The 25,307-nt window shown below is 40.8% G+C and overlaps 1 protein-coding gene across 3 annotated transcripts in view; it reads left to right on the plus strand.

The window, feature by feature from the left end:
• CCHR11.PART0H12orf4 (chromosome chr11.part0 C12orf4 homolog) overlaps positions 1-25,307 on the plus strand; it is a 919,017-nt gene that overhangs the window by 613,670 nt on the left and 280,040 nt on the right. For all 3 annotated transcript variants that reach the window (XM_044087562.1, XM_044087561.1, XM_044087563.1), the window contains one exon: positions 20,971-21,173. In XM_044087562.1, the coding sequence (XP_043943497.1) occupies positions 20,971-21,173 (203 nt within the window). The remainder of the gene's footprint in view (positions 1-20,970; positions 21,174-25,307) is intronic.

Below are 25,307 nucleotides of genomic sequence, written 5' to 3' on the forward strand. Positions count from 1 at the left end.
CAAAATGCTTTCTGTCATTACAGTGAGATTTTAGGCACCACAAATTTCGTATAGTGGGAATCTAAAGGGCTCAAAGTCACGCTGGTTTTGAAAATCCAAGTGGCAGCCATTCAAGAGAACTTCTGACAGGGGTGGCTGAGGCAGAGGTGGACCCTTCAGTAAATGGGACTGCCACTGTCTGTGCCTCAGCCACCCCTGCAGCAGAGTTGGCCCCTTCACTGGATGCAGGTCAAGAAGTTGAGGGGTCCACACAACCTTGGATAATGTGCCACTTTCCCTGAAGGGCTGCCCAAATGCTCTCCTCTGTAGACAGTCAGAGATCATTTATTCCTCTACTGTCCTGTGTGGATGGCCATCACTCAGCACAGATGGGTAAGAGGGATAATATCCAGAGGCTATTCAATGCCCATTCCCAAGCCCTCCTAAAATCTAAAATGCCACTTCCGGATGTATCACCCCATCAGTTGAAGGCAGCAAAAGCAAAATTAATCTCCTTGCTTCAAATAAGAGCCACCAGAGAGGTCCCACCAGACCAGACAGGGTTTGGGATTTTATTCCAGGTTCATTGTTGTTCCAAAGAAAGGACCTCGGGTCTATGTTGGACCTCAGTCAGATGAACAACTACATCAGAAAGACTCAACTCAAGATTGTCACAGTGCAGTCAGTTTCACCTTGCCTCACGGCAAATGACTAAAAGTGCTGTTTAGATCTTCAGGACATGTACCTCCACATCAAGATAGCCAAAGTGTTTTGGAGATGTCTGCCCTTCCACCTTGGAACCAATCACTTTCGATTCAGAGCTCTGCCCTTCAGTCTTACTTACCACAGCATACCCCACCCCCACCCCCTGGGTAATCCCCAAGTGCACAGCAGTTGTAACTGATCACCTGTGTCTTCAGGGAATCAGAGTGTTACCTTATATAAACAACTTTCTCTTAGCTGCCCTGATAATTGAGCCTCTGATCAAAGACAGGGACCATTTGTTCCATCACTCTACCCTTGGGCATTTCACTTAACTACCAGAAGCCATTCCTACATCCAACTTAAATAATTCAGTTCATCAGATGTCTTCTGGATGTATTGTTTTGTCTGTCAAGACAGAACTCAGAGATGGAAACTAGCCATTCAGAGCCTTCTCCAGCCATCCTTTCCTATGGCTGCATTAGTCTTCAAGGCCCTAGGTCTAATGCCTTGTCTATTTTAATGGTACTGTTTACTTACTATCATATGAGAATTCTGCAGTGCCCCCTCAATGGTCAAGAGTTACACTGGTGGCTAGATTCCCCTTATGTGCATTCCAGTAGACACTTGTTCTTTAGCCACCAGCAGAGGTGGTTACCATAGTTGCTTCTTCCCTGGGGTGTGGGGTATTACAAAGGGAGGATGGCCCAAGGGTTATGGAGTCCAGAAGATGCCAAACTTCACATCAATATCCTAGAGATGTAAACTATTCTCCTAGCATTGCAGGAAATTCAGGATTGCATTACTCTGTGGAAATGCAGGATCTAATCCATCCAGGAATGCTCACCTGGCCTTTCTCAAACTCATACTAACTGCTTGGTTTCTATAATTCCACTGATGGCCAACAATCCAACCGTTTCATCCGATTTTGTCTGCTTATTAGAAAGAATCAACTATCAAATTGTATCATGGGAAGTGGAAACACTTTGCTGTTTGGACATCCTTCCAAGACACTGACACATTTTCAGCCTCTATCCCAGATTTTCTTTGTTTCCTAGCATATATGTTTGATTCGGGATCTAGTATCTCCACTGTAAAGGCCTATTTAGTAGCCATTTATAATTTTTACAAGAGTGAAGAACGCTCATTAGATTTGCATAAACTTTATATGGGTTACTCAGTCAACCAATTAGAGAACCAGTTCCTCCTTGCGACTTTAATTTTTTGCTAGAGGCTTTGACAAAACCTCCAATTGAACCATCATGTAGAGCTCCTTTAAAACTACTGTCATGGAAAACCTTGTATGTCCTTTCCTATCACTGTTGCAGTATTCTTTACAGGGTGAATCCCCTGCCAAGGGCAGCCCAACATCCCACCCTTGTACAAAAGCCTTTATATTGTAATGGGTATGCCTTATGTCACACATATGCCCCCTTTGCACAGCATAGGGCATAAAGGTGACATCCAGATGTACTATCATCACAACTTCTTTGTTGCCAGTCTGAATGCCATATTCAATCATCAGTCTAATCACTTGTTCATCTGCTGGTTTCTACTGCTTTCAGGTAAGTGCCCCATTTGGGTTTTTTGGTTTTATTATCTTACGTTTGCCTTGTTTCTGGTTGTTGGGTTTCTTGTCATCCAGAAAGGGGAAATGCCAGTGCAGGAGACAGATTCCTAAAAAGATTGTCATGAGCAGTGTTTGGTCTGTTTAGGGGCTTCCTACGACCATACATCTTGCAAGATTTGGCAGTCCTTTGTCCCTAAGACATTGTGAAGTCAGATTTCTTCCCTTGCAAAACTACATACACATAACAGCCAAACCCTGCTACCTACAAGCTAAATATCATAGACTATCTTACGTTAAATATATCAAGCTAAATATTAAAAAAATCACTTAACTATTATTGCAACTTTCATTACCCCATAAATAGAATACACCTCCACTCCTTATTAGACGGGGACATTCATCCTAACCCAGGCCCAAACAATATCCTTGCCTCTAAAGAGTGCAACTCTAATAACTCTAGTACCCAAGCCCCTACTAAGCCCTCCAACTCACTCTATATAGCACATCTCAACATACGTAGCATTAACAATAAAATTGCCCACCTCCATGCCCCCCTAGATGTTCACCTATTTGACATATTATGTCTATCCGAAACATGGCTAAAACCCACAATTAAAGACAATGAAGTCACCCCACCTGGTTACAATATCCTTAGACTAGACCGGACAACCAAAAAAGGAGGCGGGGTAGCAATCCTTTATAAATCAGACCTGCAAGTTAACACTGCAAACCTTAGACCACCTTCTGACAATAATACTGAAATCCTCATTTCTAAATTTCAGATCAACTCATGTAAATCTATATACATCATTTGCATCTACCTTCCCCCAGGAAATAAAATTTTAATCCTTGAAAATATCCTTAACTGGCTTTCTATTAATCTCCCACAAGAAACCATAGTCCTAGGAGACTTTAACATCGACTGGAAGTCCTGCAGTATGGCATACCCTACCACCCATATTAACCTATATGGCTTCTCACAAACTATTAACTCCCCAACTAGAATTAATAAACCTAATAACAAGGAAAGTATCTTAGACTGGATTCTTACTAATACTCCTCATCAAACATACCAAGTAGGGACCCTCCTAGATGATCTAAGTGACCATTCACTGTTTTTCATTATCAGACACAAAACCAACCTAACTTACCCAAACAATTTCAGGATAATACACACCAAAAAGCATTTTAACCCCGAACTTTTTCATGCTGAACTCAAGCAGTGTAATTGGTCACCTCTAAAATCTCTCCCACTAAATGAAGCACTGGAATACTTCAATTCCACATTCTTAACCATCATCAACCATCACGCCCAAACTCGCTCTTTTAGAAATAAAGCTAAACCTGCCCCTTGGCTCTCAAATACAACTAGACAAAAAATCCTTCTTAGAAACAAATCCTGGGCAAAATGGCATACTACTAAAAATACCACTGACCACCAAACCTTTAGACAACTCAGAAATAGTACTAAAACAGCCATCCTCTTAGTCAAAAAGAACTTCTATTTCCAACTACAACAAACTTACCATAAGAAGCCACAAAGGTTCTGGACTAGCATTAACAAACTACTATACCCAGGTCAATCTATCACACCTATCCCACAAAGCTCTAACCCTGATAATATTAGGCCCACTCCTATTTTCCATTTTTATTAATGACCTTCACTCAGCAATTCCTGAATCCACATGTATTCAATATGCATATGACTCCACAATAATTTGTTCAACCACGTCTCCAATTGAACTACAGTCCCTTACCCAAAAAGCATTTAATACAGTAGAACAATGTTTTTTAAACCGATGCCTCCTCCTAAATCCTAAAAAAACTAAACTTTTGCTTTTCACACCAACCCAAAAATCTACACCAATAAATTTCACACTAGTATCTAATAATGGCACTATCATATCTCCCGAATCAACCACTAAACTTTTAGGAATAACAACAGATAACAACTTTAGCTTTGATACTCATATAAACAGTACTATCAAAACAGTCAACAAGAAATTGGGGTCCCTCTATAGAATCAAACCCTTTCTTACACCAGTAGCCAAGACAGCCATAGCCAGAACTCACCTAATCTCCACCCTAGTCTATGCTTCACCTATATTCACTAATCTTTCAAAAGACAACCTCAACAAACTGACTATCTCCTATAATAATATTGCTAGATTTGCCACTGGCTCTCCTTTTAGAACTCATCATTGTCTTAATCTTAAGCAACTAGGATGGCTAGTGTTTCAAAACCAGCTGCAATTTCACCAGCTTGTCATAGCCCATAAGACCCTGTATCAACCCACCAACACTCCACTACTCTGCCTCATTAACCCATATAACAATCTTAAACATTTACCCTCCTCAAACAAACTCCTTATCAACACCAGCAGATCCAACAACTTAGCAGGAGACTCTCTGTTCTCTAATACTGTTGGTAAGCTCTGGAATCTTCTTCCCACTGAACTCATATCTCTGTCTTCATTGACACTTTTTAAACAGAATCTAAGACTATCTCTCAGTACTCATTGGTTATGCCCCTGTACTAACCCTAACTAACTTACTTTCTCTCCATACACTAGTTTTATTACTCTTTATCTTTATTGACCTATTCTTAATCAACCAAAGACCATGTTATTGCAATTTAAAATATGTATATATGTTTATAGTAATATGTCTTGCACATTACCTTGTACTGTCTTGTGTTATGCTCACTAGGAGTATTGTATTTTACTAACAATAGCTGTTATATACTTTGACTATTGTAACTTACTATATTGTCTTTATGTATGTGTCTTGGAGCTTTTCTCCCCGGGCCTCTCCTGAAAATGGACATGTATCCAGTTAGACTAGCCCGGTCAACAAATGTAAAATAAAATAAAATAAATAAAATAAAATAAATTGACCTAGAGAACCAGTTACTTAAATTATTAGCTAAGAATACCATGGAAGGATCTTCCTGACCCGAGGGCCAGCCATCTGTGAAGAAGAAGGTCAAGAAAGTCCGGTCTAATTCTTCAGCTGTACTCCCTCCACCGGACAACTGTCTTAAGGCTGGTGAAAACCCAGAGGATCATCTGGATTCGCTTTTATATTCCTCTTCCACAACCACTTCAGAGGCCAGCATGGAACTGATCCCACACTAGTCCAAGGAGGTTTTGCAGACATCTGCCTTGGATGTTTACAGAGGGAACTGCAGCTAGTTATTACTGAAGGTCCGAGGGGTATTCCTCAAATTTATGTGAGGGAAGAACTTCCAACTACCATTATTGAGTGCCATCACGGGGTCAGAGCCTCCAACATTTTTCAAGGCAGACATCCCACTCAAAAAGAACAAAAAACAAAAATTTCACCTGCTCCAAAAGATCCTCCGAGTGAATGGGAAAACTTCACTCAAGGCCTGTTTAATGCCGTTATGGCTCTTAAGCCCCCACATGGGGTTTCTGTTTCCTCCTTCCCCCGTGGTCTTCTACCCCTTTTAAGAGATCCACAGAGCATGATCCTTCTGAGAAGGATGCTGCTGCTGATTCTGACAGAGTCCCTGACATATTCCTCCCAGATTCCTTCACCACTTGATTATGGTTCTGAATAAGAAGAGAGAATTTATCAGTCCTGACTTTTCTTTTGAGGAGATTTCTTTTGGCGATGCTATTTCTAGAATGATAGAATATTTCAAATGGGACTGTGCTCAGGTGTGTGATGTTCATAAGAGGTACAGTGAGCTTCTACAAATGGAGTCTCCTAGACCCTCTGCTAACCCTCTTAGTTTTGCAGCCTTGTTTGGATGCCTTTTCCACTGCTTCTCAGGCTCCTAACTCCCATTCCATTATATGCTATTGTGATGCAGTTGATGCTTCATCTCGGGCTGCTGCCTTTGGATCTGTTTTGAGGAGGTATTCCTGGTTCAGACTTCAGCCCTTGTCTGATTATATCAAGACTAAACTGATGGATACTCCTCTGGATAATAAACATTTATTTGGTGCTGCTGCTGCTGAGTTGTTTAAGTCCCTGCAAGAGAAGGGCAAGGCCTTACTGCAGCTGAAACATATTTTTGTTTCTCCTGTGTCCAACATTCAGAGGAATTACTATAATAACCCTTCTTGTGTCTGTAGTCAGTCTTGTCATCCCCTCAAACATAAAAAGGGTGGTAGAAGGGCTCCTCTGGGTAAGGCTACCCAAACACCTTCTTCTCAGAAGTCTCCATTTCCTGACAAACCAGGTGGTGTCTGACTATGCTTGCCGTGCTCTTCTCAGTAACATTCCTCTTTCTGTCTGTCCCTTCCTACTTGGCTACAGATCACCCAAGATTCCTGGGTTCTTTCCATAATTTGCCAGGGTTATTATATGGTTTGAAATTTTCACCCCCCCCCCCTTTTCAGGGCATTCCTCAGCCTCCTCAGAAACAACTGCCCTTTTTTCCAGAGGTGCTTCAGGGCCTGTTGGCTCAGGGAACTACTCAGGAAGTTTTAGTTCCTCAGTGGGGGAAAGGGTTTTATTCCAGAATGTTCTTGGTCCCCAGGAAAGAAGGCACATGGAGACCCATTCTGGATCTAACTCAGCTAAACACTTTTTTGAAGGTCCCTTCTTTTCAGATGCTGCTCCTTCAAACCTTGTTTCCTTTGCTAGGATGCTTATCTACACATTCTTATTCATGCCCTTTTCAGGCAGTTTTTGCATTTCGCTGTTGTTTGCTGGCATTTTCCGTTCTATGCTTTGCCATTTGGCCTCTCTACTGCCCCGCGGGTCTCCACCAAATGCCTCTCTCCTGTGATTGCTTTCTGCAGACTAAGAGGGTTACAGATCTTTCCCTACCTAGAAGACCTGCTTATTTAGGCCTCCTCCCCAGAGATCTTACATCAGCATCTACACTTTGCCATTTCTCTCCTGCAAAGGCTGGGGTTTACTATAAATTTCCAAAAGTCGGTATTGCATTTGTCAAACTTGAGCTCTGTAGCACACTTTGTGTGGTCTACATGCTAGCAACTGCTTGCTATTAGGGTTACCACCTGTCCCACTGTGTGAGGGACAGTCCCACTTTGGGCAGTTGTGTCTTGCAAAAAAACAAAACCCAAAAAATGGCAAATGTCCTGAGATTTTAGGAGAAAAAAATATTTCCCACGTTTTCTTTAATAGTTGCATAAAAGTTATTTTGTATCTGAAACACCTAAATGTTATATGAAATAGCATAAGCAGCTTAAATGCTGTAAGAATAACCTTTTATTTTAGCCAAAAATAAAGTTCTGTCCTTTGCACTGGTTGTGGGTATGTTTTGTCCTGCAAAATCTCATGTTTCTACAAATAATGTCCCACTGTGGGCATTTGAAAAGGTGGCAACCCTATTTGCTACAATGATTTTTTAACTGAAACCTGAGCACTGCAGCACTCTGTGCAGGCAGGCTATAAACTGTAGCAACTGTTTGCTACATTTGTAGCAAGCAGCTTGCTATAGTATAAAATAAAGATTTTTTAAACTGAAACATGAGCGTTGTAGTGCTCTGTGCAGGCAGGGTAAAAACTGTAGTAAGTGTTTGCTACATTTGTAACAAAAAGTTTGCTGCAGTTTGAAAGGAGACATTTTTTATTTAAATACGTTGAAGGAGGGTTGGTGGCCGGGCACAGAAATGGGACCTGATTGGTTGGGGCAGGAGGGGAGCAGGGGTATGTGTCATGGATCTGGCCACCTGGTTGGTGTGCTAGTAGAAGGTTTTGAGGTTTTTTTGCACCTTAATAGAAGATGTAAGAGAGGGGGGTGGGGTAGTTGAACTAACTGTAAGAAGCCAACCCTATTGTGATCAGCTTATTACAGTGAAGTACCTTTTTTTTTTTCTCTTTGCTTGAAGAGCTAAAGGTGTGGGGTACTGGTTCATAGTACCAGTACAGAACACAGGTTGAACCAGCTATGCTTCTGCAGTTAAATTCTTTTGGAGAATAACAAAATTCAAGTGGGATAAGATAATTCTTCCAACAGAACAAGGCAGTCTGGGATAAACTGATTTAAGGGGTTATTTCAGAGCTACACAGTTAAGGCTCCTGTACACAGTACAGTCAGAAACCTATAATTCAGAGTGGAAAGGGATGATGATGAAATGGGAGGGGGGTCAAGAAACAAGGAGAGACTGGGATTTTAGATGCAGATCCTTAAGGAGAATAAGAATAAGCATTCAGAATATTATACTCATAAAGTAGCAGAAAGTATTCTAAGAACTAAGCCAGTTTAAGAATGGAGAAATGAGATTATGCCAAGAGGGAGACTGCAATAAGGGGTACAGAGAATAGGCAAGTGGGGGGCTGGAATTTACTGGAGAAAACTGGAAAAAGAAAAAGGTATTGAGAGCAAATAACTAGAGAGGGAAAGGTAATGAATGGGAAGAGGCCAAGAAGTCATTTCGACTTCAGGCTGGACACCACCTTCCCTGTCAGGGATTGATATCAGAATATAGGCAAAGAGAAAGGAATAAGAAAATTGTAAGTGAAAGACCTGCTCTGGTAGAGTTTTTAATTAAATCTAGAACAGAAGCTGCTGTTAAAAAATGGATTATTAGTAGGTCATATAAAATATTCCACAATAACTATAGCAGTCAGTCAGAAGAGGTTAGAAAAGATAAGGGAGATTGGATAAGCAATTCAGAAGGAAACAATGGGAGGATATATATACAACTCCCAAATATGCAGCAAAGTCTAGAAGGTTTAGGATTTTTGCTTGGAAGTCTTTGCATAGGTATTTTTGTATCCCAAGCAGACTCCAAAGAATTTTTCATCAGGTAACTGGCAAATATTGGAGGTGTGATAAGGAAGAAAGAGTTAACTGGGAGCATATGTTTTGGGAATGCAATGAGTTGGCATACTTTAAAAATTCCTTACAGAGTGCTCTGTCAGAAATATTGGTTGAGCAAATGGATGTAACTAAGGAAATTATTTTTTTGAGCTGGAATACAGGATCTGAATTGCCTAGACATAATATCCCATTGCTAAGTTTAATTGTGGTGGCTGTAAAAAAAAAGCAATTACTAGAAAATATAAATCGAAGTCTAAACCAATTGCATTTGAAGTAGTGAATATTGTAACAGAAATAAAAGAAATAAAAGTGACGATCTTTAGAAAAGTGTCAGAGCAAATTATGTAGAAAAAAATGGAAATTGTGGGAACAATACATGCAAAATAATGTTTGGAGGAGTAGCAAGGTTTAAGGGAGGGCAGGAATCGGTCAATTTCTGTAATGTTGAATTGATGATTGTATAAAAAATATATGTGATGTATAATGTTTGTAACTGCGAGCGTGTTGACATAGTTTGTTTTCTTTTATATAAATGTATGCGATAATTCAATAAAAGAGTTAAAATGTACATATATTTTCAAAGGAATCTATTTCCATGCAGTTATCCTAGTCTGTCCGGAAACTTCCACTCTCATTCTTGTCCTAAATGGAAGCTGAAATTACTTAATCCACCCGTTCTTAAAACTTTATTTTTAACCTTCATCTATATTCTAGAATTTGGAGAAGGTGTCTAGGAAATATGCATAGACATATTTTCATTTTATGCCCTACTCACTAATAGACATTACCAAAAGGTTGGTCACATAGTTCAGATGGTGAACTCTACCACCTCTGCAAGTATAAGTCACTGGTGGTGAAACATTCTGAATTTCAGACTCCTAGTACCAAACAGCTGAGATTATCCTTTTAAGAAGTCTGTGCCCAGGTATTTATCCCAGTTTATCCATGAGCTTTCAGCCTCTTTTCTGTCCAAAATGGAGGGGGGAGTTATTTCCAGATATAACCATCTCTGGAAAATGTATCTTTTTTCTCAAACATCTTTATTAAACATGACATTTTTTTAGTGACATAGGTGCACATACAATAATAGAAAAGAAAGGGAACCATGATAACATTCCCTTTTATTTATTTGTTAACAATTTTCATTCACTTCAGCATTATATAAATTGCTCAATTTCTGCCATCCCTTAAATTGTAATCCTCCTCCTCCTGAGCACTGTTCTGCATGTTTTATTCCCACAAATTCCATTTATTTATATGTAATATGTTCCTTCACTTTCCTGAAGATCCTGCTTAATTTCTTTTATCTCCTTTTAGTACTACAGTGGCAGTTGATTTACATTTTCATTTTCATTTTCTAGTAAATTACTTTTTGTGCAGTCAGTAGCACTAAATTTAGTAAGGCCTTATTGTGACAGGGCAATTTAGATTGTATATCCCAGTTCAAAAAAATAAATAAATAATTTCCGTACTCACAATGATTAGATCCCCATCATTTCTGATAATGTATTCTGTAGGGAATTTTTAAAATCTGCCAATTCGTTGCATTCCCAAAAAGTATGTGTCTAATTACCTCTCTTTGCCATCACACGTCCAACATTCTCTAAAGTCTGCTTAGGGTAGAAAATAGCTAAGCACATACTATCAAGCAAAAATCCTAAATCTTCTGGACTTTGTTGCATTTTTAACAGCCATCCAGATGTCCTTCCATTGTTCTTCCACTGTATGTTGCCTTTCCATTCTGTCTCTTCCCAATGTTTTTTAACCTGCTCTGATTAATTCTTATCATTATCATGCAATATTTTATATATCCTACTGATTATCCCACTAGTTATCCCTTTATTTAACAATGATTCTAGACTCAATTAAAAACACTACCAGTGCTGGTTTTCCATTTAACAACCTCGTGTCTCTTTCTCTTTACCTTTACTCTTAACCAGTCCTGATAGGGAAGGGAGTCCCTCAGCAACAGTGCAAACTTCTGCTTAACCTCATCCCATTCTATTACCTTTCCCTTTCTAATTATTTGCTCCCAAAACCATGGTTATTTGCTTGTGCTTGTAGATGTTTGCCTCTCACTGAAAGCTTTTGCTAATGGAAAAATTGTTATTGACTTTGTAAATGCAAGAAATTGGTATTGTCTGTGTCTTTCATCATTTTATTCTATTTTTCAAGCCTGTTTGCATAAAAAAACTTCCCACCTTCCCTTATCTCACATTTGTCACCTACACAACATGGCTTCTGCCCTTCCTGTAGTTTCAACTCTGCCCTTCTAACCTATGTAGGTACTGTCAATAAAGCTAGAGGTAAAGACAGACTAGTCTCTTCCGTATTTCTAGATTTGTGTAAAGCCTTCGACTCATTTTGTCACAGCAGACTTCTACTTCAAATGTCCTCACTAGATCTCCCTCAGCCCACCCTTCTGTGGTTCAAAAGGTACATGTCCAATAGGTATCAGTCAGTAAAATGTTCCTCCATGCTCTCTCCTTACCTCCCAGTCACCACCAGTATACCACAAGGCTCTATCCTTGGTTTCCTCCTCCTTAACATCTTTACCAACACCCTATATACATCCATACAACAGGCCACCCTAATACAATATGCAGATGATTTCTCTCTCATTTGCACACCTGACAACATAGTACACCTCCAAAAATTATTCCAGAAGCTTTAACAGCCACTGAAACATGGCTTTGTAACTCACAACTCATGCTGAACCTAAACAAGACCACACTACTCCCCCCAAATGTAAAAAAACAAAACTTGAAGTCCTTTGTTGATAATACAACCATTGACATCACTTCTCATACCAGTCTATTAGGGGTGACAATGGATGAAAATCTAACATTTGACCTGTAGATACAAAATTGCATAAGAAAAACTCATCAAAAACTAGGGGTGTTTACAGAGCCACTTTATCAGTTATGCAACTAAAACTACATTTACCGCTACTTATCTCCATCCCACATGTCTTTATGGTGCTCCCATCCTTACTAACCTCCAGGCTTCAGAAAAATTAAAACTTGAGCAATACTATAACAAAGCTGCTAAATTTTATTCAAATAACCCTTTTAGAACTCTCCACTGTTTAGCACTAAAAAGCCTAAATTGGTGAAATCTTCCTCATCAACTAACAAATACACAGCTTCTTACCACTTATAGAATTATCCAGCATCCATCTGTCTGTCTAGCACTAAAAAACGTTCTGCACAACTATGTTCCTAGTCCATCTTTGCTATCCAGTGACCAAAAGCTCCTGTCTGTCTGCAAGCCTGTCAAATCTGCTGGCATTATCTGTACTTGTACAAGATTGCTAAGGCCTGGAACTCCTTACCTATATCCATCAGGTCAATACCCTCCCTCCCATCTTTCAAAACCACTCTGAAACACTTCCTAGCTAAAATCTGGCTCTGTTTTTGCTCAAAACCAGGATAAACTATATCCCTCAATGTGAACTAGTACCTTTTCATTCAGTGTACCTGCTTACTCTCCTGTCTTCACTTACTTCCATACTTCATCAAATTGTCTTCCCTGACGTTCTCTCTAAGTATACCATGATCTTGTTTTTCCCTCACTTCATATTGTAATTCCTGTTTGTATTAGACTAACTTACTTTTAATTTCCCTACAAACTGTCTAAAATTTCTGTAAATATTAAATAATTGATATAAAAATATATCCCAGGAACTATCGCCCTATTAGTCTGATGAGCTTGGTCTGCAAGGCCATTGAACGTATCATCATGGAACTCATAAGCAAAGACATTGGTAACCTCCAAACTCTGGATCCCACCCCATTCGGGATTGTGAAAGGCAGATCATGCCTCCTGAACCTGATTGACTTCTTTGAGGCAGTCACCAAAGCCGTAGATGAGGGTAAGGTGGTTCACACAGCCTATCTTGACCTCGCCAAGGCTTTCGACACCATCCCCCATTCTGGAATTATAGCTAAACTCACTAAACTAGGTATAAATCCCTACGTCACAAGATGGGTTGCCAAATGACTCACTGACAGAACCCACACTGTAAAAGTTGCACACTCCAAATCTGACCTCAAACCAGTGACAAGTGGAGTACCACAGGGTTCAGTCCTGGGACCTCTCCTGTTTGGTATCTACTTCTGTGAAGTACAGGCTAACACAGAAGGCCTCTGGCTAGCAAACGTCGCAGATGACTGCAAACTAGGAGCCATAGTCGAGTCCCCAAATTATATGGAAATCCTACAGAAGGGCCTCGCTGAGACAGATGCCTGGTTCATAGGTAGTTACTAGGCTATCGGCCCTGGGGCCTATACAAGTCCAGCCAAAAAGATACCCTGGCTTTTGCCACCCAAGAAAATTATTTTCCTGTACCACTGTTGAGCAGAGCCACAGAGGTGATCTCCGGGGTGAATTTCCTATTTCCCATCCAGTCATCAAGATTTTTCTTGAAGAGTGCTAATGAGGAGCTTTGTTTGATATAGATAGGTAGTTTATTCCAGAGTATGGGAAGTCTCTGGGACAGGAATCCATCTCTCTGGCATGTTCTGTTTATTGTGGTGACAAGGTTTAGGTCCCTAGAGCATGTAGCTTGGAGGGATTGGGATTTCTTTAAGTGGAGTATGTCCAACAGCTCTTGGTTTGATATAGCTTTGTATGTTAGGCAAAGATCACCTCGGAGTAGGTGATATGCGATGAAGTAAAGCTGGAGTTTTTTGAGATGGCCAGCATAGGGCATCTGTTTGAGGCCAGTAATCCTCTTTGTGAGGTGTTTCTGTGGCCTTTCCAGTTGTAGGAGATGTCTTGTGAGATACATACCAAAAGGGGCGTTGTACTCTATAATGGGTCTAATGAGTGATGAGTAGAGGGGAACAATGACCTCTTTTTTTCTGGATGAGAAACCTTTTGTGATGAGGTGTGCCACGTAGAAGGATTTCCTGACTACTGTGGCGATGTGGTTATCAAAGGAGAGACTACTGTCCACCTGTGTCCCAAGGTCTCATCACACTTTCAGTGTTAAGTATACTATTGTCTATGTTGTAGTTCATGGGTACAGAGTTTTTACCAAAGGGGATGACAATGCACTTTTTGGCATTGAACTTGAGGCCATGGCTTTGACACCAGGCATCTGTTTCAGTGAGGCCCTTTTGTAGGATGTCCACATCGTTAGGAGTTTCGATTATGGCTCCTAGTTTGCAGTCATCTGCGAACTTCGTTAGCCGAAGACCTTCTGTGTTAGCCTGTACTTCAGAGACGTAGATACCAAACAGGAGAGGACCCAGGACTGAACCCTGTGGTACTCCACTTGTCACTGGTCTGAAGTCGGATTTGGAGTCTGCTACTTTCACAGTATGGGTTCTGTCAGTGAGCCAGTTGGCAACCCATCTTGTGACATAGGGATTTATACCTAGTTTAGTGAGTATATCTATAATTCCAGAGTGGGGGATGGAGTCAAAAGCCTTGGCAAGATCTAGATAGGCTGTGTGAACCACCTTAACCTTGTCTACGGCTTTGGTGACTGCTTCAAAGAAGTCTATCAGGTTTAGGAGACATGATCTGCCTTTTACAAACCCAAACTGGGTGGGATCCAGAGTTTGGAGATTACCAATTTCTTTGTTTATAAGTTCCATGATGATACATTCCATGGCCTTGCAGGCCAGGCTCGTCAGGCTAATGGGGCGGTAGTTCCCGGGGTCCGTGGTGGCTCCCCCCTTGTGGAGTGGGATAACCGTTGCTGTGCGCCATTCAGCAGGCAGAAAGCCTGAGGTGAGGCTATGATTGAACATGGTACTTAGGTGGGGTGCCAGTTCGTTCTGTAGTTCATGTAGAACGCAGCCTGGGATGTTGTCTGGTCCCATGGATGCTGTGTTCTTGGCTTTGGAGAGTGTGGTTTTTACCTGTGCAGCCGTGATTACAGGAACTTTGCATTCTTCCAGTATAGAGATGGGCTCTTTAGGGGGTGAGAGGGGGTAAAGTTAGCACTGAACCTATCTGCCAGGATGTTGGCAATATCAGTTGGGTCTGTATATTTAGTGCCATTGTGCTGTAACTCAGAGCAGATCTGAGTGTTGCCATTCAGATTCTTGACATAGCTATAGAATGCTTTGTGGTTGTCTTTGAATCAGTGGTGATTTTGTTTTCGTAACTAGCTTTGGAGGATTTTATCAGGGATGGCAGCTGCTTACTGAGGCTGACCAGGGAGCTCCTCCACTCGTGGGATTTTACTCTCTTTTGCAAGAGTTTCTTCCTTCTGTTGTACAGTTTGTTTATGGCAGGGGACCACCAGATTGGCTTCCTTTTTTTGGAGGATAGCGTCTTGGTTCTCTTTGGGATAGCACGATCCATGCACTCATGTAAGTGCTTATAAAGTGCAATTGTGTAGGATTCAGTAGTCGTAACTGTATTGTCCATCTGCATGGGTGTCATGACGTTCACCACTTCTGTCATAAGAAGCATGAAGTTGGCTATGGATAAATTTTTTATTATGGTTTCCTCAATGGAGGGTGGAGGCAGGATGTGGATATCTAGGGTAATTAGCTTATGGTCGGATTGGACCAATGAGGCTTTGACTTCAGGTGTGGAACACCGGTCACTCATATTGGTAATGACTAGATCTAGGATATTGTTGCCCCTGGTGAGGGTGTGGATAAGTTGATCCAGGGCATTGGAGTTTATGAATTCCAGAAAGCGTTGAGCGAAGGAGATGGTACATGAGTAGTTTTCCCAGTTAATGGTGGGGTAGTTGAAATCGCCCATTATTAGGGTGTTTGGTTGAATCCTAATATTTTCCAGAACATCAAGAAAAGAGGAGTGGGAATCCTAGGGCATGGTGGGTGATCTGTAGCAAGCTACAATTTGGATTGCAGTTTTGCCCAGAGTTAGTTGCACTTGGATAACCTCGGCTGCATTATGCTGAGCAACTAGTCTGGAGGTGTGGATATCCTTAATGAATATGGATACACCTCCACCTTTGGTGTTCCGGTCCAGGTTACATGGCCGAAAAGTGTGGTATGAGTTATAGCCTGGTAGTGCAGGGGTGCTCTCTGGAGCCTTGAACCAGGTCTCAGTCACTGCACAGATATCGATGTTCTCCATTTTAAGGACTGCCTCGAGTGAGTGCATTTTGAGATTTAGACTTCTGGCATTGAGTAGCATCACCCTCAGTTTTTGTTTGCCTGTTCCTGTTATGGTGGTGAATTTGTCATTTGAACCTTGCCTAAAAATGGCACTATAGGGGCAGCAAGAACCTTAGCCAGTATCCGGAATCCTAGGGGTGACAGGTGCAGGCCATCTCTGGCAATGAATTGTGGTCTGTCGACCATGTCATTCCAGGCAGACAGATACTGGATCCCTTTAGAATGACACCAGAAGCTTAGCCAATTGTTGAAGTCAATCATTTTGTCCTTGTACTACGGCATCATTCTGGGTGATGGCAGAATGCTACTCAGGGCTAGGGTCATACCTGCCTGGGCTACAAAATCGGAGAGCTCTTCCATGTCTCTTTTCATGTAGTCCAGGGAGGTACGTCTCAGGTCGTTCACACCAACATGGACAATGACAGAGTCATATTTGTACTTGTTGTGGAGTGACCTGAGTGCGTGGGTTATGTGGCGGATCCTGGCACTCGACAGGCAGCTGACAGTAACCTTCTCCTTGTTTAGCCTGGTGAGTGGGACATCAGTGTGCCTGGCTATAGAGTCGCCTATGACTAGTGTGTTGGGTACATTGTTTTGCCTTATTGGCTGTGGTTGAGTGGCGCACTGATTCTGCGGGCTATGTGTCATTTGGGTTGTGTTGGAGGGTGGAGGTTGCTTGCATTTCTGCTTTGGAGGTCTCTGTTGCTTGAGAAGATTATTATTGAGAGCCTCCATGAATGTTTTTGAATTTCTGTGTGTGGATTTTGGTGGTGTAGATTTAGTGAGACTATGTGATGAGTGTGGTGTGGTGCAAGTGTTTACCTTCTCCTCTTGACTGTCAAGTTCAGTCTTGATTGAAGAGAGCTTTACCTCCAGTTTGGCTAGATAAGTGCATCTCTCACAGGTTGTAGTGTAGGGTGGTAGGAGGAGAGGGTTGTCTGTGTACATGAGGCAATTTCTACATTGCCCCAAGATGCCCAGATTCATCAGATAGACAGGAGAGAACACTGGGAGCTGACCCTTGGACATGCCTGAATAAAAAAACTATTTTCCTCTAGATAAGTGAGGAAAGTGATTACAAGAGCTGTTTTTCTCTAAGCAAGTGAGGAAAGTAAGTACCAAAACTGTTTTCCTCTAGGTAATGAGGAAGGTTGAGTGCTGTAGTAATTAGTAGGTTATTTAGTGCTTATATGTTCTGAACAAGTGCTGATCACGAATAAGCACATTCAAGTGCTAAAAGTAAGAATCTGTATCTGGACTAAACTAGTTACAGGAAAGAGGGGAAACAAGTGCAAATGTGGGCTTTTAAATCAGAAAGTTGAGAGAGCTGGAAAAACTGCCAAACGGCCAATAACTACAATTTCTGGGCCAGAACCACTCCTTATGTGGTAGATAGGTTACCTAGTGCTTACCACTCCCATTGATAAGCTAGAAGGCTTCCCTCCAACACAGAAAGCTTGGGGGGGCTCAGAAGCTTACATACAGTCCTGGATACAGCAAATCTGAATCTGGACTACACTAGTTACAGGAAAGGTATTTTTTTATATATATACAGAAAAGTAGCTAAAACAGCAGTCAAAACAATTAAAATACAATGCAAGCTAGCACACTTGAGTATGTAGCAATGTTAGACCAAACAGTTTAAAAAATGCAATTAAATTAAAAATGACTAAAAACAATGCAGAAGGAGTCTATTAGGTAGAATGAGGTAAAGGGATGGTACTGGGGGGAGTGTCCCAGATCAAATCTACAGTGGGGGCGTGCAACTGCAGAAGCCTCCATACTTAAACAACAACACAGGAATAGTGAGGGTGGGTATGGGGAAACCAACACCTTCAGCAGAGATCTGAAAAACTATACAGTGAAGCAAAAATAACAGTGCACAACTCTGAAGTCAGCCAGCAATGATATAAAATTAGTCAAACAACAATTACCAGTACACAACTCTGAAGTGCCAGAAAAATATACTCAGCTCTGTATATCTCCAGATAGTTTGAAGAGCACTCTTTCAGGACACAGGAAGGCTCCAGCAATGATATGGTGTCAGAGCCATGGCCTCAAGCTCAATGCCAAAAAGTGCATTGTCATCCCCTTTGGTAAAAACTCTGTACCCATGACCTACTACGTAGTCAGCAGTCTACTTAACACTGAATGTGTGATAAGAGACTTTGGGACACAGGAGGACGGTAGTCTGTCCTTTGATAGTCACATCGCCACAGTAGTCAGGAAATTCTTCTACGTGGCACACCTCATCATAAAAGGGTTCTCATCCAGGAAAAAAGAGGTCATTGTTCCCCTCTACTTGACACTCATTAGACCCATTATAGAGTACAATGCCCCTTTTGGAATGTACCTCACAAGACATCTGCAGCAGCTGGAAAGACCACAGAAGTACCTCACAAGGAGGATTACTGGCCTCAAACAGATGCCCTACACTGACCGTCTCAAAAAACTCCAGCTTTACTCCATAGCCTATCGCCTACTCTGAGGTGATCTCTGCCTAACATATAAAGCTATGTTAAACCCAGAGCTGTTGGACATGCTGCCACTAAAGAAATCCCAATCTCTCTGAACTACACACTCTAGGGACCTAAACCTTGTCACCACAATAAACAGGACATGCTGGAGGGATAGATTCCTGTCCCAGAGACTTCCCATATTCTGGAACAGGCTACCCATCTATGTCAAGCAAAGTTCTTCATTAGCACTCTTCAATAAAAATCTTGATGAGTGGATGGGAAATAGGAAATACACCCCGGGGATCACTTCTGTGTCTCTGCTCGACAGTGGCACAGGAAAATAACTTTCTTCAGTGGTGTAAGCCAGGGAACCTTGTTGGCTAGGCTTACATAGGCCCTCGGGCCGATAGCCTACTACCTACCTATGAACCTATGAATTGTCATTTAACTTATATCCATTCTTAACCAATGTTTTTATATTGTGTCTAATTTGTTATAATTATTTTAACTGCATATGTTTTTGTTTTATTTTTGAAGATTGTAAAATTATTGTTCTTAAAATGTTTTGTAATAATTTGGAGCTTTTCTCCCTGAGCCTGTGCTGAAAATGGGCTTCTTCCCAGATGGACTTTCCTGGTAATCAGATGTCATTAAATAAATAAACAAATAAAACACCCCTGACTGTACACTGTACAAAACTGCTTTACAGTGTAACAGTGGAAAGTCGTCAGTTTACCTGTCATTCTGCAGTGGCAATGGCACTAGAACCTTTTTGCACTAGCTTTGCATTGACCTGCTTTGCATCTATTTTTAATCTTGGTATTTTGCATGATGAGCTGTGAGGTACATTAGCACCCTTATTCATGTTACTTACCTTGGTTACATTTGGTTTTCTCACTTTAGTCCCAAATGGTGCAATGTAACATTTCCCTTCTATGATCCCAGCACTCAGGCGTTTCTGAATTGCACAGAGATGTTTTCTGCCTTTTTCTCGTACATTAGTCAACTGCATGAAACATGTTCTGTGGATCGCACTGCCTGACAACATCTCTATTGTAAGACTGGATGATTCTGATCTCTGCAGAAGTGGCTACCTAAGCATTCCCAGATACTTAAACAGCCCTCCAAACAGCTCATTTCTAATGTATAAACTGATTCAGTCCCAGATGCATCTTAAATGAACATTTGAAGTACAGCAGACAGTATTTCTACAATATTGACCTTTATTATAGTTGTCCCTTTAAGTCAACTGGAAATAATATTAAGTCCATGTAGATGTGATTTGTATTTTAATGCCGGATACAAGCATGACAGATCTTTAATAGTATGGGTCTGCACCTTAAGGTCTGTCTACTGAGCCCACAAGCTTTATTGTATTTGTTAATATTCCAGGGACTGAACATACAATTTGATAATAACATGCCTGCGTTTGCATCCACTTCTTGTCCATAGTTTTGTCCTTTACTGTTCTCTTGCTGTTCAACAAGAATAAATCGGACAATAATTCTAGCTGTCAAAGGGATAGTGAACGAGGGTTTTTTTATGTTTTAAACCCTCTTTTCCCAGCACACTTCTTTGCTCCTTTAGTTTTGGCAGAATATGGGTTGCCTCCATTTTTATAGTAAACAAAGAGAGGGCAGTTAATGTGTTTGAAGGCTGCCAAGTTGGATGTTAGACATTGCAAGCTAACAACAAGTTGTAACAGCCACTATATATAGAAGAGTGTTAAATTAAAAACTCGCACATGGAACTATGCACAGTGGTGATGTATTGCAGTGTAGAGTGAAAAATCAGGGCATAACACAAAAAAATCCTCTATTTGTGTTCATGTGTTGCTCCTGCCCATGATCACTAAACTGCACTGAGGACCCCTTCCCTTAGGAGAGGCTTCCACCTTACTTGATTAAATGGAAACTACATCAGTGTTCAAATGGAATACATAGGTTAATGGAGTAGTAGTGTAAGGTGATCAGACAGCTTTAAGGTTAGAGGGGGATAGACCAGTAAAAAAAAAAAAAAAAAAATAGAGTTTTACTTTTTCAGGTGAGCATTTGCAGATCTATTTTAGATACATTAAAGCCTTTCTTCAAAGCTCTGTCAACTGAGATGCATTGTTATAAGCAGTGTACTAATATATCCAAATAGTATCCTCCCATTCCCACCGTCTGTCTCTCACACACACACACACACACACACACGCACGCACGCACGCACACGCACACACACGCACATAGACTTGATGATGTACCAGTGGCATCAGTATTAACTCCGTAGCTGCAAGGTACATGTTCCTTGCACAAACTGACTTCTCTTCATTTTTACTGTGTGTTTTCTGTACTTTTCACTGCTCACTAAGATGTTTTTGGGTTCATTTGTCAACAGGTGAATTTTACATTACCCGGCACTCCAACCTTTCTGAAAAGCATGTGGTCTTTCATCTTTGTGTTGATGACAATGTACGGTCTGGCAACATTACTGCTCGGGATCCTGCAATAATGGGTCTCCGCAATATTCTAAAAGTCTGTTGCACCCATGACATCACCACAATCAGTATTCCTCTGTTACTGGTTCATGACATGTCTGAGGTAAGCTGTTCTGACACCTCTTATTCATTTTAATTCTCTCTGTTTTGCCTGTAGTGCAAAAGGTACCTTTAAATATTTTGGTGCTTTGATTTTTTTTTTCATGTATTATTCCTTTTTTTTTTAATTTTAGGTATACCTGTTGCACTTATTGTATTTAAAGTATTTTAGGTTTGCAGTCCTTATCCCAGTTTTTATCTTTATTTGTCATGATGTCTTTCTCAAATGTATTCTTTTGCAGTAATGTTGTGCCTTTCTTACTCTTCTCTTGTCTTTGCACTTCCAAGTATTAAGAGAAGACCATCCTTTTTGTATAGTCATAATTTCTAAGAGTTTTGAGAAACAAATTGACTTGTTCTTTAGCTTACTTTCAATAGTGGTTTAAAAAAAAACTCATTATTAAAAACTAGGTGCATTGTAGAGAGGGTCCAGATGGAGAGGTTATAAAATCAGTAAGAAAAGGAGAGTAGTAGTGCTGGAATTTAATTCATCCTCATGTCTTGGTGAGTACCTTCTCAAGGTGAACCTTGTTATTGCAAAATATCACCAAGATGACTCTGATATATGAATATCGTATTTTATATGATATACATCATGGACAGAAGTCGAAAGTGCGAGAGTATAAGAACCTAGATATTCTTGAAAGGAATAAAAAAACAAACATGGAAATGGGAAAGAAAGAGAGATCTGATATGGTGTAATATTTATGCAAAGGAAAACGCCAAACTAATCAATACAAAAACGCAGTTCCAAATATATTTGAAGAGAAATACAGGCAAAGGCACCCAGATATGGAAAATTTTGCAGTACAAAAAATAATATCAGAAGGGGTGAATGTATAACGGAAGATTAGTTATGTAGAAGTTAAACAAATAGAAGCTGAAGCTATGCAATACCTCTGAAGTGAAGGATTTAGTGTAGAAAGTCTAACACAGGTTATGTCACAGCATGATGGAAAATGAGTCCTCAAAGTAAGGACACATCTGAAGAAGAAATATGAACATAGGAAAGAAAAAGACATTTAATATGGTTCTATTTTTATGCAAAGGAGAAAACAAATCTAATCAGTACAAAAAAAGCAGTTCCAAAGATATTTGAAGAGAAGTACAGGCAAAGGCATATGGATATGGAAAATTTTACTGTACAAGAAAATAAGAAAACAAAGGGAGAAAGTAGAAAAGTGGATTAGTAATGGAGAAGTTAAAGAAATAGAAACTGAAGTTATGGATTGCCTGCTAAGTTCATAGGTGCATAGAAGGTTGCTAGGCTAATGGCCGTAGAGCCTTTACAAGCCTAGCCATGTAAAAACTCCAAGTACCCTATTTGACCATAGTTAGATGGTCATTGTTTGCAAAGCAATACTATGATCAGGACTGAGTGGCCTGTTCATAAGGGCCATAGTTGCCACCCCTGGGGTGAATTTGCGATTTCCCATCCAGTTGTCACAGTTGCGCTTAAATAAGGGTCATTGAGCAGCTCTACTTCACATGAAGTGAGAACTTATTCCAGAGGAGTTTCAGTCTCTGGGAGACATATCTGTCTGTTGTGCAAGTTCTATTAATGTCACAGACCAGGTTGAGATCTTTGGAGCGAGTGACTCTTGTCCCATTTGATTTGTGGATGTGCAGCATTTCCATTAGGGCAGGGTCAGAGACAACTCTGTAGGCCAAGTACAGGTTGCCTGTCAGCCACCTGTATGATACATTGTACAGTGATAGGGCTTTTAGTCTTTCCATGTAGGTTATGTCTTGGAAGCCCTGAATTCTCTTGGTTAGAAACCTCTGTGGTCTCTTCAGCTGATGCAGGTGTCTGGTAAGGTGCTTGCAGAAGGGGGGCATTGTACTCCATCAGTGGTCTGATAAGGGCTGAGTAAAGCTAATAATGGCCTCTCTTGTCTTAGAAGTGATGCCCTTATTTATGAGATGGGGAGGGTAGAAGGCTTTCCTTACTACTGTGGACACTTGTTGATCAAAGTTTAGATTGCTATCAACTTGTGTTCCAAAGTCAGACACCACTGTGTTTGAGCTTAGAGGGGTGCTATATGTATTGTAAATAGCAGGGGCTACTTCTTTGCCAAAGGGGATAATGAGGCATTTTATTTTGCATTTAGTTTCAGTCCATGGCCCCGGCACCAAACATTTGTTTATGTCAGACCCTTTGTTGATGTCATTGGGGGACTCTATGATTGCACGCAGCTTACAGTTGTCTGCAGACTTCATAAGCCACAGGCCATCAACTTTTGAATGGACTGCAGAAAAATAAATTCCAAACACTAGAGGGCCCAGTACATATTTTTGTGGTACACTACTGGTAACTGGTCTACTGGTGGAGTTGGATTCCCCCACTTTAACAAGGTGCATTCTGTGAGCCAGCTTGCCCTCCATCTAGTGACAAATGGGCTGATGCACATCTGGGAGAGTTTCTCAATGATCCCTGAGTGGGGAATTGTGTCAAACAACTTGGCCAAATCAAGACAGGCAGTGTGTACTGCTTTACTCTCATCCAGGGCTTAGGTGACTTTCTCAAAGTAGTTTACCAGGTTTAATAAGCAAGATCTACCCTTGACAAAACCAAACTAGGTTGGGTCAAGAGTTTGAATGTTGCCTATGTCCTGGTTGATAAGGCCCATGATGACTTTTTCTATGGCCTTGCAGATAAGGCTGGTCAGGCTAATGGGTCTGTAGTTCCCAGGGTTGGTTGAGGGATCCCCTTTGTGCAAGACGATTACTGTTGCTGTTTTTCACTCCTTAAGCACAAAAATCGTGCTCAGCCTGTGATTAAACATACAGCTAAGTGGTTCCTCTATGTCTTGTTGTAGATTGTTTAGTATACAGCCTGGGATGTTATCTGTTATCAGAGGCTGTATTTTTCGCCTTGAAGAATGCTTGAATGACATGTTCTTCGTAGATAAATGGTAGAGAACAGGTGTCAAGAATTCTGTGGAGTATGGCTGGTGGGAACAGCGATGAAATTATCACATCTGCCACCCAACAAGTTGACAATTTCTTCAGGTTGTGTGTGAGTGGTACCGTCCACTATAAATTTGGCACTCAGCTGGGTATTCCCTTTGACGTTTCAGACATAGCTAAAGAATGCCTTATGATTGTCTTTAGCTAGGTATGACAGTCTAGTCTTGTAACTTGCTTTAGAGAACTTTACAAGGTTTTTATTTTTTTAATTTGCTTGTTTAGTCTGTGTGGGGTAGTCTTCCTTTGTTGAGTACGTTCCTTTTTGTTCTTAGATATTAGTTTCTTTCCTTTGTTATATAACTTATTTATACTTGCAGTCCACCAGGCTGGCTTGTTTTTGCGAGAGGACCTGGGTTTAGTCCTCTAAGGTACTGCCAAGTCACTACATTTGCTTAAGTGGCTATATAGGGCATTTGTGTACTTCTCTGCATAGGAGTCATTGTTGTCTGTGTTAGCAGGGGCTTTGAAACTATTTATACCATCACTTAGGAGGTTATAGTTGGGTTTGGAGAAATTTTTTTTTGTGCTGTTGTGGGGTTGCCAGATCTGATCTTTATTTCAAATGAGACAGATTTATGGTCTGACGTAACTAAGGAGGGCAGCTCATTGGGGGTAGTGCAGTAGGGGTCTATATTATCATATTTCACACCCAGAAGAGCGAACGGCAGATAATCAACCCCATGTAAGCAAAAGCTTACAACGTCGAAACTTCAGAACAGTGATTATTTTCCAATGGAAAACAATCACTGTTCCAAAACAAAAAAAAACAGTAAGACATTACTTAACATGGAGGGCTTCACCCCCCACACCCCCCTGCTTAAATATACCAACTCCGAGATTGCACTACAGTGCCGAAAAGGCAAAGTAACAAAAGCGTCCAAACCAATTCTTTCCCAGGGAAAGAATTCGCTGAAATGCTGCTTCGCAATTTTTCCTTTTCACACTTTACTCTTCGACAAAGACGCATTCGACAACCTGCGTCTGCAACGGCATAATAGGGAACCGTGCAGTAGTCCCCCATCAAGGTAAGTACTAGGTCTAGAACAAATGTAGAAGAATGGCAGGTACTCCACAACAATCAAAGCAAACCACTAAATATATGCTAGAATATACACTTTATTCCACAAAGTAAGCGCTTTTGCATCTCTAAGGATGCTTCTTCAGACTT

The sequence above is a fragment of the Protopterus annectens genome, chromosome 11.part0, assembly GCF_019279795.1.
Source record: "Protopterus annectens isolate FY-2018-M chromosome 11.part0, PAN1.0, whole genome shotgun sequence".
NCBI classification, from domain to species: Eukaryota; Metazoa; Chordata; order Ceratodontiformes; family Protopteridae; genus Protopterus; species Protopterus annectens.